Here is a 13,206-nt window from a genome sequence, read left to right as displayed (position 1 = left end):
ATAGCATCCTACTGGGTCTGCCTTCCAGGTGTTGGGATTATAGGTGTTTACCACTGATTTTTAACGTGAGTCTTGACGTATGACATTTAGAAAGGTGCAAATACTGGGTTTTTTTTTAAACATAATTTATTGAGAATTTCATACATGCATATAAGGTGTTTTGATCAAATCCATGCCCACTCCCTCGCAGTCATACCAAAAGGTAAGTGAGATATCAAGGAAAACCTTGCTCTCATTGTCACACAATTATTTATTTTAAATAAATAATTTATTGAGAATTTCATACATGCATATCAGGTGTTTTGATCAAATCCATACCCACTCCCTCCCCTCCAACATTCCCCCCTCTGAAGAGGTAACCCTAAAATCTTTTAAGGATTAGATAGAAATTCCCAAATACTTTCAACATTTTTGGCCTTTGGAACAGAGTATGTTGTTGCTAAGAGGCCCAAGGACATTTTGACTTTTAGCCAAGAAACTGGCTACTTGTCTTTGGGGTCTTTTTACCCTAACTGCCTAGCCAATTCCTACCACCTATTCTTATCACACCATCCTCTGAAGAGGCTACCCAAATTGCCAATAGGGAATAGGGACACAGACTGCTCTGGCTTCTTCCATGCTGAACAGGGACACAGGGTGAGGCAATTGGAATACCCCTTCAGTGGGTCTATCTAAAAGACTCCCAAATTGCATAACTCTTATCTCTAAGGGGAAAAGAAAGTCCTTGAATCGTGAATAGGAAATGTGAAGGAAAAATAAAGGCAAGAGTAATTAGCATTACAAGTCCTAGCCAGAGAATTAGAAAAAAGAACAGGACAATTTTCAGATGTTCATATGAGTCCTGCTCGACCATGTCTGGCTTCACTTGAAAGCATGAATGAGATGTTTCCTCTGAGTTGATCCTCCTCTTTGTAGACTGGACACTGGTTCACGTCCATCTTGTGGGGTCTCCATGTCCTCCCTGAACAAGAGGACAGGTGACTCACCACAGTTACAGGACCTTTTGAGAGATGTTCCGTAGTCCCCTGGAACTTAGTCGACCTTGGAGGGCAGGGAACAAAACCTGTCCTTTCAGTCCCTCTGACCACATTAGTATAGGCCTCAAACTATGGCTGTTAAACATCCAGTAAGGTTAGTTTCCACCAGTCTGGTACTTTTAATTATCATGTGCTATGTAGGCTTGGGTAAAAAACCAAATATTCTCAGATAAACCTTGACTAGATATATATTTTGCTCCTTAAAGTAGTTGACTAAACTATGACCATAGAAATTTTAAGATTATGTGTATATCATTTTTGTTTCATCCTTTAGGTATCATAACAAACCTCAACAGACCTTTATCACTTGCTTAGGCTTTCTCATTTTTTCTATTTTGGAAATATCTCCATTTCCCATATCCTTTTAGCATCTTTTACATTCTCATTTTCTTTCTTTATTTTTTTTTTAAATAATTGTGAGACATAATAGCATTAATAAATAAATTTTCCATCTGCTGTGAGACTTCTTTTCCTGGGGATGCTAAGCAATGCTTATTCCCTTTTAAGGTTCTAGTGTCAAGCGAATGTTTGATTAAAGTTTTACTGGGGAACCAGTGAATTTATTGAGCTTACTTAGAAAGGTGCAAATATTTGTTAAGCCTCCAGTTTGATGAGTTTTAACAAAAACACATTCACATATCTACCACCCAAATTGTTACAAGCATTCTAGAATTATCTCTTCATAATCTGGTCAGTATCTACCTTTATTGCCCAAGATGCCCACTATTCTGGCTTATATTGGCACTTATTCTTTGTTTTGTTTTGAGACAATGTTCCCCTGTAACCCCAGCTGGCCTGGAACGCTATAGGTAGACCAGATTGATCTCTGCTCGATCTCCCAGAGATGTTCCTGCCTCTGCCTCTGGAGTGCTGGAATTAAAGGTGTGCACTACCATGCTCAGCTGGTCACTTGTTTCTTAAGATTTATTGATACATAATTTTTACTGTTTGTTAAGTTTGTCATACATCCATACCTGTAAATTTTTCCAAGTTTTTGTTTTGTTTTTGACTTTGTTTTTAAGGCATTGGGAGAACTTTAATTTGAACCGTTTAAAATATTTGTTTTCAGAAATAGAATTACATTTACTGTACTGCTTCTATCGGTGAAATAAAATTGTTGATATGGAAGCCATGTCTTTCTTCATATTTAACTTCATAATATAAATAAATGATCTTTGAGTTCTTGGTCCTGAGGTTTTTCATGAATGTTAGTTTTAACATGCATATGTATTCCTGAACATGTATCCAAAGCTACTTAGGATACCTACATGTAATCCTTCACTCTTAACCAGTGCTACCCAAAATAACCTCCCTTCCCCTGCTAAAAGGACTAGGCTTCCTTCTTCTAGGTTGCTTACTCTGTGGTTCTTTTAAAATAGTCTGGGAGGGTAAATACTATAACTCATAGGATTATAATTTTTTTAAAGCTCTTTCCCATCTGAGTGTAACTTGTGAACTCTTAAGAGTACATGGGATAGCCTCCTCAGAACATGGAAGAGTAGAATGAAAAAGCACCCTGCAGCGTTCCCTGCCTGTTGAATATATGATATTAGTAGGTGAGATGGAACATGTACATGCTGCTGAAGGATGCAGAGACAACAGGAAATACCAGGATAATCTTTTTAAAAAAAATATATGTTTATGTGTATAAGTATAATGCCTACATATGCTTAAGTGCACCTGTGTCATCTAGTGCCCATGGAGGTCAGAGAGGGTGTTGGTTATCCTGGAACTGGAGTTACAGAAAGCTGTTAACTGCCATGTGGATGGGTGCTGGGAACTGAACTCAGGTCCTCTACAAAAGCAGCCAGTGCTCTTAACTGCTCCAGCCCCTGCCAGGAGAATTTTTTTTTTTGGTCTTTTTGAGACAGGGTCTCCCTGTAGCCCCAGCTGTCCTGGAACTCACTATGTAGACCAGGTAGGCCTTGAACTCACTTTATCTTTTATACTTGGTTGGCTTTTATTTCTTATCTAAAAATAAGTTTGCTTACAATAAATATGAAGAGACTGAACAACAAAAACAAAATGCATGTAGAATTCTCAACTTCAAAACCTGGCAAAACACTCAGAAAGCAAGCAGGAGGATCTCTGTTAGTTCAAGGTCAGCCCAGTCTACAGAACAAGTTCCAGAGCTACATAATGACTGTTTCCAACAAGTTCCAGAGCTACATAATGATCGTTTCCAAGTAAGACTTCATGTTCCCAATCAGCATTTTTAAGAGCAACTATGGCATAATGAACAAATTCCATTGTAGTACTTAACTTATCCACACTCTGTTACATGTATGCCATGTTTTAAGAAGATTCTTCTAGCAAGCCGGGCGTGGTAGCGCACGCCTTTAAACCCAGCACTTGGGAGGCAGAGCAGGCGGATCTTTGTGAGTTCGAGGCCAGATTGGTCTACATAGCGAGTTCCAGGACAGCCGGGGCTACAGGAAGACCCTGTCTCAAAAAGACAAAAAAAAAAAAAAAAAAAAAAGATAAAAGTCTCAATTATGTACAGACTGATAGTGTGGATAGTAGTAACTAGCTCAGTCTCATTCTCCTTTCTCTGTTCCCCCTGGTTTAGGGTGTAGATAGTGTGACTACACCCTTTTTTTGTGAATGCTGGGGATCTGAATTCAGGTCATCTGCTTGTACAGCAGGCACTTGACTGATAGAGCCATCTCCCCAGCCCTCTATTTTGTATGTATTGTGTGTGTGCCAAAGAGTGGAACTGCTAGTTTACAGGGCTTGTGTATCGTTCAATTTAAATAGAACAAAGAGCTCCCTAGATTTTGGCACCAATTTATATTCCTACCAGCTGTACCTGCAATTCTCAATCGCTTTACATTCTTGCCTGTAATTGGTATTTTCTTCTTCATTTGGGCATTCATATAGTGGTGATAACAGATATTTTAATTAAGATTGAGAAAATACTCCTTCCTTAACTTGGTCATGGAGGACTGTAAGAATATAGTAAAAATCGGATTTTGTGAGGTCATTTTATTGCTTAATAGTTAACTATATATAAAGAAAGAGAGACTCATTCAGAAAAGAAGCCTTAGCAGGAAAAAAATCCTTTGGAGATTGTGCTGTTTTTTAATTACTGAAAGAATGATGATTTGACATTCTCATCCAACTGTAGAAACTAGACTTCGTTTTTTAAAAAGACAAAATAATAGCCATTGAAAAATAACACATAACTGGGTGCAGTAGTACATGCTTTTAATCTCAGCACTTGGGAGGCAGAGGCAGGTGGATCTCCATGAGTTTGAAGCCAGCATGAGGCCAGCATGGTCTACATAATGAATTCCAGGCTAGCCAGGGCTGCATAGTGAGATCCTATCTCATAAAAACAAAATCTTTCTGTCTCTGTCTCTGTTTCTCTCTCTCTCTCTCTCTCTCTCTCTCTCTCTCTCTCTCTCTCTCTCTCTCTCTCTCTCTCTCTCTCTCTCTCTCTCTCTCTCTCTCTCTCTCTCTCTCTCTCTCTCTCTCTCTCTCTCTCCCCTCTCCCTCCCTCCCTCTCTCTCTTTCTCTCTCACCAAAAGACAATCTCAGTGGTATTTATCTGATTTTGCTTCAATTGCTCATTTCCTCTGTCTGAACTGTAATCTTTAGTCATTATTCTTGGCTTTCCTAGTCCTATTATAAAACAGGCAGAAATCAAGTGGGATATTGGATGGTGGCGTATGCCTATAATCCCAGCACACCAGGTGCTAAGGCAGGAGGCTTATGAATTTCAAATCAGCATGAGCTACATAGTGAAATCTCTCCACAAAAATAAAACCCAAGCCAAAAACCTCTTATGAGCTAGCCTTGAGCGCATAATTATCTACACCTCAGTTTCCTCAGGCCAAGCAAAACTACCTTCTAAAGCAATTAACAGGCATTTGGATATGAAGATTATATTACTTTTAGAAAAGTTTCATTTCTTCTTGGACACCTGTGTTTTGAATGCTTTTAATTTCAAATGTTAATGTCATGGACAAATTTTTTCTTTTCTAGGTTTTATTTTCTTGTTCACTTTCTGTTGAATGATGATGGAGCTTTAAAATGAAAGTTAAATCATAGTACAGACTGTCTTATATCAGAATTTGATGCTGTGTAGCCCAGGCTGAACTTGAATGCATAAAACTCCTACCTGAGCCTCCCAGTGCTGGGATTACAGGCATGCATCATGATGCCCAGTTTCCTGTGTATATTTTATTCTTTCTCTTCTTGTTGGTCTTTTTGAGATAGGGTGTCTCTGCTCTGGAACTCACTATATAGACTAAGCTGGCCTCAATCTCCCAAAGATCTGCCTGCCTCTGCCTCCACAGTGCTGGGATTAAAAGGCGTGCACCACCAGGCCCAGATGTTTATTTTTTTTTGAGACCATCTTGAGCCATGTATCTCTGGGTAGCCTGGAACTTGCTATGTAGACCAGGATGGCCTTGAACTCATATAGAGTTCTGCTTCTAGCTCCTGAGTACTAAGCTTAAAGGCCTTCGTCACCACACCTGACTTTATTTTACTCTTATAGTACCTCTTAATTGGTACTAATCACATTTCTAGTGCTTGCTTAGCTATCTGTGGCTACTGGCTACTACATGCAATAGCTCAGCACCAGCTAATATCTAGGAATAATTTAACTTTCAGTTATGACTGGACCAGTAGCATACAATTTCAGAAATTAACGTTTTTTTTTCTTTCTATTTTGCTCTTTTTGAGACATGGTCTCCCTGTAGCTCTAGCTGTCCTGGAACTCCCTATGTAAACCAGAGATCCACCTGCCTCTGCCTCCTGAGTGCTGCGATTAGGCATGCACCACCATGACTGGCCTAACAATTTCTAATAAAAGTTGTATATTGAGGGTAGGGGGTTGTTTTGCTCATACATTGCGTTCCCTATTTTTATAGAGTTAAATGTTATTTCCTATTAGAAGAATGTGATGAGAAATTCCCTTAGAAATAGTGATATTTTCATTGAGTTATTTAGATCTAGCAGTCTTTCTGATGCAATAATCTTTTCTTTTTTTCTGTAGATATCAACAAGTTTCTTTGGATGGTCCGGATTGGAGGTAGCACAGATACAGGAAGACATATCAAAGAAAATGACTACTATACTTCGACTGGGGAATTCCGTGTGGACCGTGAGGGTTCTCCAGTGCTGCTCAACTGCCTTATGTATAAAATGTGTTACTACCGCTTTGGGCAAGTCTACACAGAAGCCAGTGAGTTGATTCATAAATTAGAATATAGTGCTGGGGATAGCTAACATCATTCATGTTTTCCAGGCTCTGTTCTTATTCTGTTTAATTCTTTTAATCCTCACAGTAACCCAGAAGGTAGAAGCTAATATTGCCATCATTTTATATGTAAGGAAAATTGAAAAAACCAATAGGTTACTGAACTAGCCAATACCACATAGTAATAGGATTCAAGCTCAGTCTGGCTCTAATTTCTGTGCTTTAAAACATTATCTTTTATTCTTTCTCAATAAAGAGTATTGTAGTGAGGAAGGAATAAAGGGATAAAGAAAAAAGTACTTTTCCACTTTTCAGTTGGATGTACTGAGAGGGATTTTATCAGGTAAAGTCTTTTGTATTTCAATTTTGTGTTTCTGTACCAGGGAAGGTTTCTGAAGTAGATGCAAGCCTTTGATTTCCAATAAGTTCTTCTTTGAGCCATGGAAGGGTTACTAGTGTTAGGCCTCTAGATGACAGTCCTTAGGAATAGAGAGGCTCAGAAGTCAGCTTGTAGAGTTAATAAGAGATAAACTCCATGGACTCGGTTGAACATTACTTTGGACAGGACTTTGTCATTTCTACCTCATGCTCTTTTCTGTGGACTCTAATCAAACTGCAGGCTGAGGAATAACAGTCAACACAGTAGATGATGTATAGCTTCCCATCTTTTTAAGAAATCAGCATGTGGAAAGTTTTCTTTTTTGTCCCTTCTAGAGCGTCCACCAGGCTTTGACCGTGTCCGAAATGCTGAGATTGGTAATAAAGACTTTGAGCTTGATGTCCTGGAGGAAGCATACACCACAGAACATTGGCTGGTCAGGATATACAAGGTGAGCAGTGCTTCACATCTCAGAATGCTGCTCTCAGGTTTGCAGATGAGTTCTAGTACACAAGTTTTTTGAATAGCAACATTTCTAATAGTACCTGTATGTGAAAAGTAGTTTAAAACTCACTCAAAGTTTTATTTATTTTTATTTAGTGATAGGGCCTTACTGTGTTGTGTTCCTTTGGCTGGCCTGGAACCTGCTTATGTAGACCAGGCTGGTCTTGAACTTAAGATTTGCCTACCTCTGCCTCCAGAGTACCATCATGCCTGGCTTGTATTTTTTGTGTGTGTGTGCCTATGTGCTCTCATGCCGGAGCACACGTGTGGTGGTCAGAGGACAACTGTGGAGTTGGTTCTCTCCTTTGACTTATATGTAGGTTCTAGAGATCGAACTCAGGTCTTCAGGCTTGAATGGCAAGCCTGCTGAGTGATATGGCCAGCCCTAAATTTTATATATTTTATTTCAGATCATTCTTAGAGAGGAGACATCCTAGTTGACTGTCATTTTAGCAGTTGTTTATGACAATATATAATTATATATATATATATTTTTTTTTTATTAGTTTTTTACTTGTGTGTGTGGTGGGAGGGGCATGCCACACTTGAGGTCAGAGGACAGCTTGCAGGAGTTGTTTCTCTCCTTCCATCACGTGAATCATGGAGATCAAACTTAGGTCACCAGGCTTGGCAGCAAGTGCCTTAACTCATTGAACCCTATTGATGGCCCAGTACCTTTTTTGGTTTGTTTGGAGATAGGGTCTCAGGATATATTTCAGGCTGGCCTTAAACTTACTATATAAAGATCCCATTTTCTCAGCCTCTGGAATGCTAGTGTTACAGATATATGACCATACTCAGTGCAGCAATGCTTTACTAGATAGGGCTTGACACAGAATGTTGCAGTTATTATCAGGCTTGGGGTTTGGAGAGATACATGTGTTCCTGTTTTTGAGCTATATTTTCTTCTGCTTAAGAATTTTGGAGTCATGTAAAATCATACAAGAGTGTTTTACATCTTTTACCTAAGAAAATATCGAGCTAGGAGTGGCATACATGTCTGTAATCCTAGCACTAGGGAAGCAGAGGGAGGATTTAGTCTGAGGACAGTCTGGGCCATATAGCAAGACCCTGTCTCAAGCAACAATGAAAAAAAGGAAAGACTAAGGCCTTTTGGTCCATGTGAAATTGGTTTATACTGTTTCTTAGAGGCACTCTAAAAGGCTAAGTAGCCAGGAGCTAGTCCTTAACCCACGTTTATTTATTCACAATGCCAAACCAGGCAACAGAATCTAATATAATTCTTCCTACTCTGAACAAACCAGTAGAAGAGCTCACCAAAGTTGTCCTGATTGTAAATATTAAACTGTTATCTTTGTATTGCAGGTAAAGGACCTGGATAATCGAGGCTTGTCAAGGACATAAATGTCACATCGAACTCTGATAAGCTTCGCACTGAGTGCGTCATATTGAGGACGCTGAAGATTTTTTTATATGTAGTTTAAGAACAGAGCCGGATGGGATTAGAATGGTCCGGAAGTTTTGCCCTGGACAGTATGGGCTGGGCCAATTGAAATGATTTTTATAATTCTGAGCAGGTTACCAAATGATATGTCATGGCTTTACTTTGGTCAATTAAAGGGGGGGATTTTTTTTTTAATGTGCCTTATTATTTTTTTTAATGACTTAAATCTGCTGATTTGAGAAACAACACAAAAGTATATGCTGGGTTAATGGACAGATTGGAGACCTTATTCATGTTCTAGGTCCCTAAGTGAACCAAATAGGGGCATTCTTTCTCTTTCCTGTTAGGAAAACTCAAGGACTAGCTCTGGTTCTACATATATAAACAACTTTGTCATACTGTTTTGTTGCACCTGATATGATGCTTTGCATACAGTGGGTGCTTAATAAATTTTTATCAAATGAATAAATGTTTATGGGACCAGAGAAGTGCTATTTCTGGGCAAGAAAGGCAGCTTTCTTGCTATTATGTCTTTGTTCTCAATATCTCTTCCCCTTAGAAGCTCTGACTTTATAAGGACAGAAAGTTATTAGGTAACCCCGACTTCACCAGTGTTCTGAACTATGAGGGTTTTTTAGTTTTTAGAGCAGAACTAAACCAAATGTGACTGACCAGTAGTTCCGAAGACTCAGTGAAACTGTTGTCAGTTTGAGAGGAAGGTATTCTTCCAACATGTTTAGAGGTTAATTATGTGTACCTGTTTAAAATTTAGGTTTTCAGTACTTCACTTAACCGATGTATGATGCAACAAGTGGCTCTTTGCTCATTTCCTTTAGACTACACTAAAACTTTCGAGGTTATTCAAAGTTGAGCTTTTCTTAGTGGCAAACTGTTCTGTTTATATACCACTTCAAGCTTGGTTACCTGGTTTTGAAGCCCTTACAAAATATGTAAATAGGAAGAGGAAAGCATTCCTATTAGCAGAGAATTGGGATCATTGCCAGCCTGACTACAAGAAAAGAGAAACTTAAAAAAAAATTTTTAACTTCAAAGCACAAAGGTCACATAGATATTTAATGCCGGGATAAACAACTTTCTGTTAAGCACAGTAGGATATTTCATGTATTTTACAACATAAGACATAATTATTGATGTATATAAACCCTATCTGTCTAGTGTTACCTGTTAAGAAAATGAGGAATTATGCCACTTTTGGATAGCCACAGTTGCACTCACAGTGCATGTGCTTGGGCATACTTTCGTACCTAGGGACTTCACCTTCCAAGACAGTTTGTACCATGTATTTCAACTGTGGTTGAAATTTAGATTTAATAGATTTGATTTCCTATATCAAATATATTAATTTATGTGTAGAATTATTCCCTAGTGGGAAAGGTTATTGTGAGATTTATCAACATGATTAATATTACAGGTTATTAGTGAGATTTCTCTATAGTATAAATGATAACAACCCTTTTTCCTATAATTTTGACTCCTAGGATTTTGTTTAAAAATTGCTTTCATTTTCAGTGATAGTCCACTTTAGTGTAAAACAAAAAAAATCCATTTAAAGAGCAACAATACAATTTTCACTTTTCCCACTACCCAGAGACTGGCACTTTCAGCTCTGCTGAGTCTCACATTACTTGCCTCTTAATCATTAAATGACTTGCTTTATGTTTTGAGATTTTGTTGTTTCAGTTTCAAGTTCTGTAGACTCTGGGGGTGGGAGCAATATTTAGTACTTTTTTACCATCCTTTTTGTTTGGGGACATACCATTTTTACTATCTTCTGTTTATAGATACAATTAATTACCTTATACCTTCTGACTATTCTCAATTAAGATGTAGCAGATACTGTTTTTTTTTGTTGTTGTTGTTGTTGGTTTTTCAGACAATTCCATGTAGCCCAGGCTGGCCTTGAACTTAGTATGTAGGTGAAGATGGCCTTGAATTCTTGATCCTCCTGCGTTAACCTCCCAAGTGGTGGGATTGCTAGCATGGGCTACCATACCCAGCTTGCGACTTTGCTACTATTCTTGCATTACTCTTTTAGGAAGTACCTTTAAAAAAAAAAAAAAAAATTGTTACTAATTCCCCATCCCACCCAATTCTCCCTCAGTCTCAGTCCCCCTCCCTACCCCATAACCCTGGCTGGCCTGGAAATTCCTGTGTAGACCAGGCAGGTATTGAACTCACAGAGATCTACCTGCCTCTGTCCCCCAAGTGCTAGGATTAGAGGTGACGCCAATTTTCTCTTAGTGTGTTCAAACATATTACAGTTTTTTTCTTTGGGCTTTTTTGAGACAGGGTCTTTTGTAGCCCAGGCTGGCTTTAAACTCCCAATCCTTCTGCTTCTACTTCCCAAGTGCTAGGATTATAGGTGTATGCCACCATACCACGTTTGTCAATTTGTATCATTTCATTGTTGTATTTGTTAATCTTTTGACTTTTTCTTTGACCTACTATCTCTGAGTACCTTCTTATAAAAGTATATAAGGGAGATAAGTTTCTGGAGTTCTTTCATATTTGATGAATAGCTAGGTATAGAATTCTAGATGGGCTGTTTCTTTAGCACTATGAAGGCCTGAGTGTTAAGAAGTGCTGTTCTCATAACAGTTTGTTCCTTCCCCTAGACCTCTTGGTATATGTTTTGAAATTTCCCCATGTTCTATCTTAAGCATGGCTGCCCATTGTGCTGGGTACTCCGGATTTTCATGTATATAAAGTCAAGTTCTGCCCCCCAAAACTTGTGTTATATGAGGATTCTTATAACTTTCTGTTTCTGATACAGTTACTTGGGTGTTGGATTTCCTGAGTTAATCTCCTAAAATTCTATTTACTCTTGTTTTCCATCTTCTGGGAGATTTCCTCAGCTGTATTTTCTTTTTTTGTGGTCAAACCCAGGGTCTTGTATAAGCTAGCTGAACACTCTACCAGTGAGCTACATACCCACCTTTAACCATATTTTCAAATCCTTTTTTCCTTTTCTGCTTTCATATTTCTAATGTCTTAGAAGCCGTTTTGCTAGTGTTTGAATATTCCTTTGTTTTGATGCCTTTCCAATGAAAGATGTTCCCAAATTTTCTGTATCACTGGCTGGCCTGGAACTCACAGAGATCCTTCTGCCTGGGTCTCCCAGTGCTGAGACTACAGCTGTGCTTGGCTATTTTTTTTTTAAATGAATGGATAACTGAAAGGGCTTTGGAGAGTGTGTGCTTGTGCATTTCAGTCTATTCTGTTGTGATCTGGCTGGGCTGCCACTTTGAGACATTGATATTGGTATGTTTAGATTTTTTTTCTTAAATGATTTAGGGTTTGTATATCCTCTTACTAAGACTATTAGCCAGGCTGTCACCTTTTTGGGAGTAGGGAAAGTCATATGAGCTCAACCTCCAGTGCAAATACTTAAATTTTCAATTTAATTCCTGTTTTCAGTAGGGTGCCAACTCACCAGTTCAGCTACCATATATTTACCCTTTCAAGTCTTACACCAGTTTGGGGGAAGAGCAGTTCTTTGACAACACAAGGGAGAAGGGCATGTGGATGTCTCCTTGCTTCTTAGGTAGTCTTGTCACTTTCAGTCTTTTGTCGCACTTAGACCTCCATATTCAAAATTGCTTTGAGCCTTTTGGGCTTCCTATAAGTTGCTTTTTTGCTTTCTCATTAGCTTTGAATTAGTCTTTATTGTATTTGTTAGTTACTTTTCATCTACAGTAAGTTTTTCTCATTCTAAGATTTTCTCATACTTTATTCTAAAGGCTATTTTCTTTCATTTTTAAAAATTTCTATTTTACAAGACTGGAGAGATGGTTCCACCATTAAGAGCACTGTGTTCTTTCAGAGGACCTGGGTTCAATTCCCAGCACCCACATGATGGCTAACAGCTGTTTGTAACTCCATTTCCAGGGGATCTGACACCCTCTTCTGGCCTCTGTGGGCTTTGTACTACACAGATGCACTTACATACATGCAGGCAAAACACTCATACACATAAACTTATTATGTGTATGAGTGTTTTGCCTGCATGCATGCAATTGCACTGCATGCATGCAGTGTCTGCAGAGGACAGAAAAGGGCATCAGATCCTTGGAACTGGAGTTACAGAGGTCATGAGCTGTTGTATGTGCTGGGAATGAAAGCAGGTCCCCTGTAAGAGCAGCAAGAGGTCTTAACTGCTGAACCATCTCTACAGTCCTGAGGTTATGATGTTTTCTAAAGCCATATTTTACTATTTAGCATAGAAGTTTCAGAAAGGATCCGTACCTTTCTCTTTTTTTTTGGACAGTGATATAGCACAGATTGATCTCAAACTGGGTATTGTTGGGTGACTTGGAATTCCTGATCCTCCTGCATCTACCTTCAAGGTGCTGAGATTGTAGGCATGTGTTGCCACACCTGTCTTTTTACTGTACAATTTTCTTAGTTTTTTCTTTTGTCTTTGTCACTATTCAGTTTTTCATTTGTGCAAACCTTAGTGTGTTCACTTTTTTTCCTTTTGTTTTCAACACACAGGAAATTAGAAATGATCTCACTCATTACATGAATCCTAAATTGACACCGTGGTTTAAAACTATGTAACTGCAGGTGTTTCACGTGGGGATGAGGGTGTAGCTCAGTGGCAGAGCACTTGTTAAGCAATAACAAGGCATAAACGTACTCTCCCTCAGAA

General features: G+C 38.7%; 1 protein-coding gene across 3 annotated transcripts in view; it reads left to right on the top strand.

Annotated features, from left to right (window-relative positions):
- The window catches only part of Stt3a (STT3 oligosaccharyltransferase complex catalytic subunit A), a 40,826-nt gene extending 30,607 nt beyond the window's left edge, over positions 1 to 10,219 (top strand). For all 3 annotated transcript variants that reach the window (XM_008834919.2, XM_029564429.1, XM_029564422.1), the window contains exons 16-18: positions 6,043 to 6,231; positions 6,961 to 7,076; positions 8,456 to 10,219. In XM_008834919.2, coding sequence (XP_008833141.1) covers positions 6,043 to 6,231; positions 6,961 to 7,076; positions 8,456 to 8,494 — 344 coding nt within the window. In that variant the 3' untranslated portion in view covers positions 8,495 to 10,219. The remainder of the gene's footprint in view (positions 1 to 6,042; positions 6,232 to 6,960; positions 7,077 to 8,455) is intronic.
- Positions 10,220 to 13,206: the final 2,987 nt, after the last annotated feature.

The sequence above is a fragment of the Nannospalax galili genome, unplaced genomic scaffold, assembly GCF_000622305.1.
Source record: "Nannospalax galili isolate Female #2095 unplaced genomic scaffold, S.galili_v1.0 scaffold690, whole genome shotgun sequence".
NCBI lineage: Eukaryota > Metazoa > Chordata > Mammalia > Rodentia > Spalacidae > Nannospalax > Nannospalax galili.
This window is presented reverse-complemented; position numbering and strand designations above follow the sequence as displayed.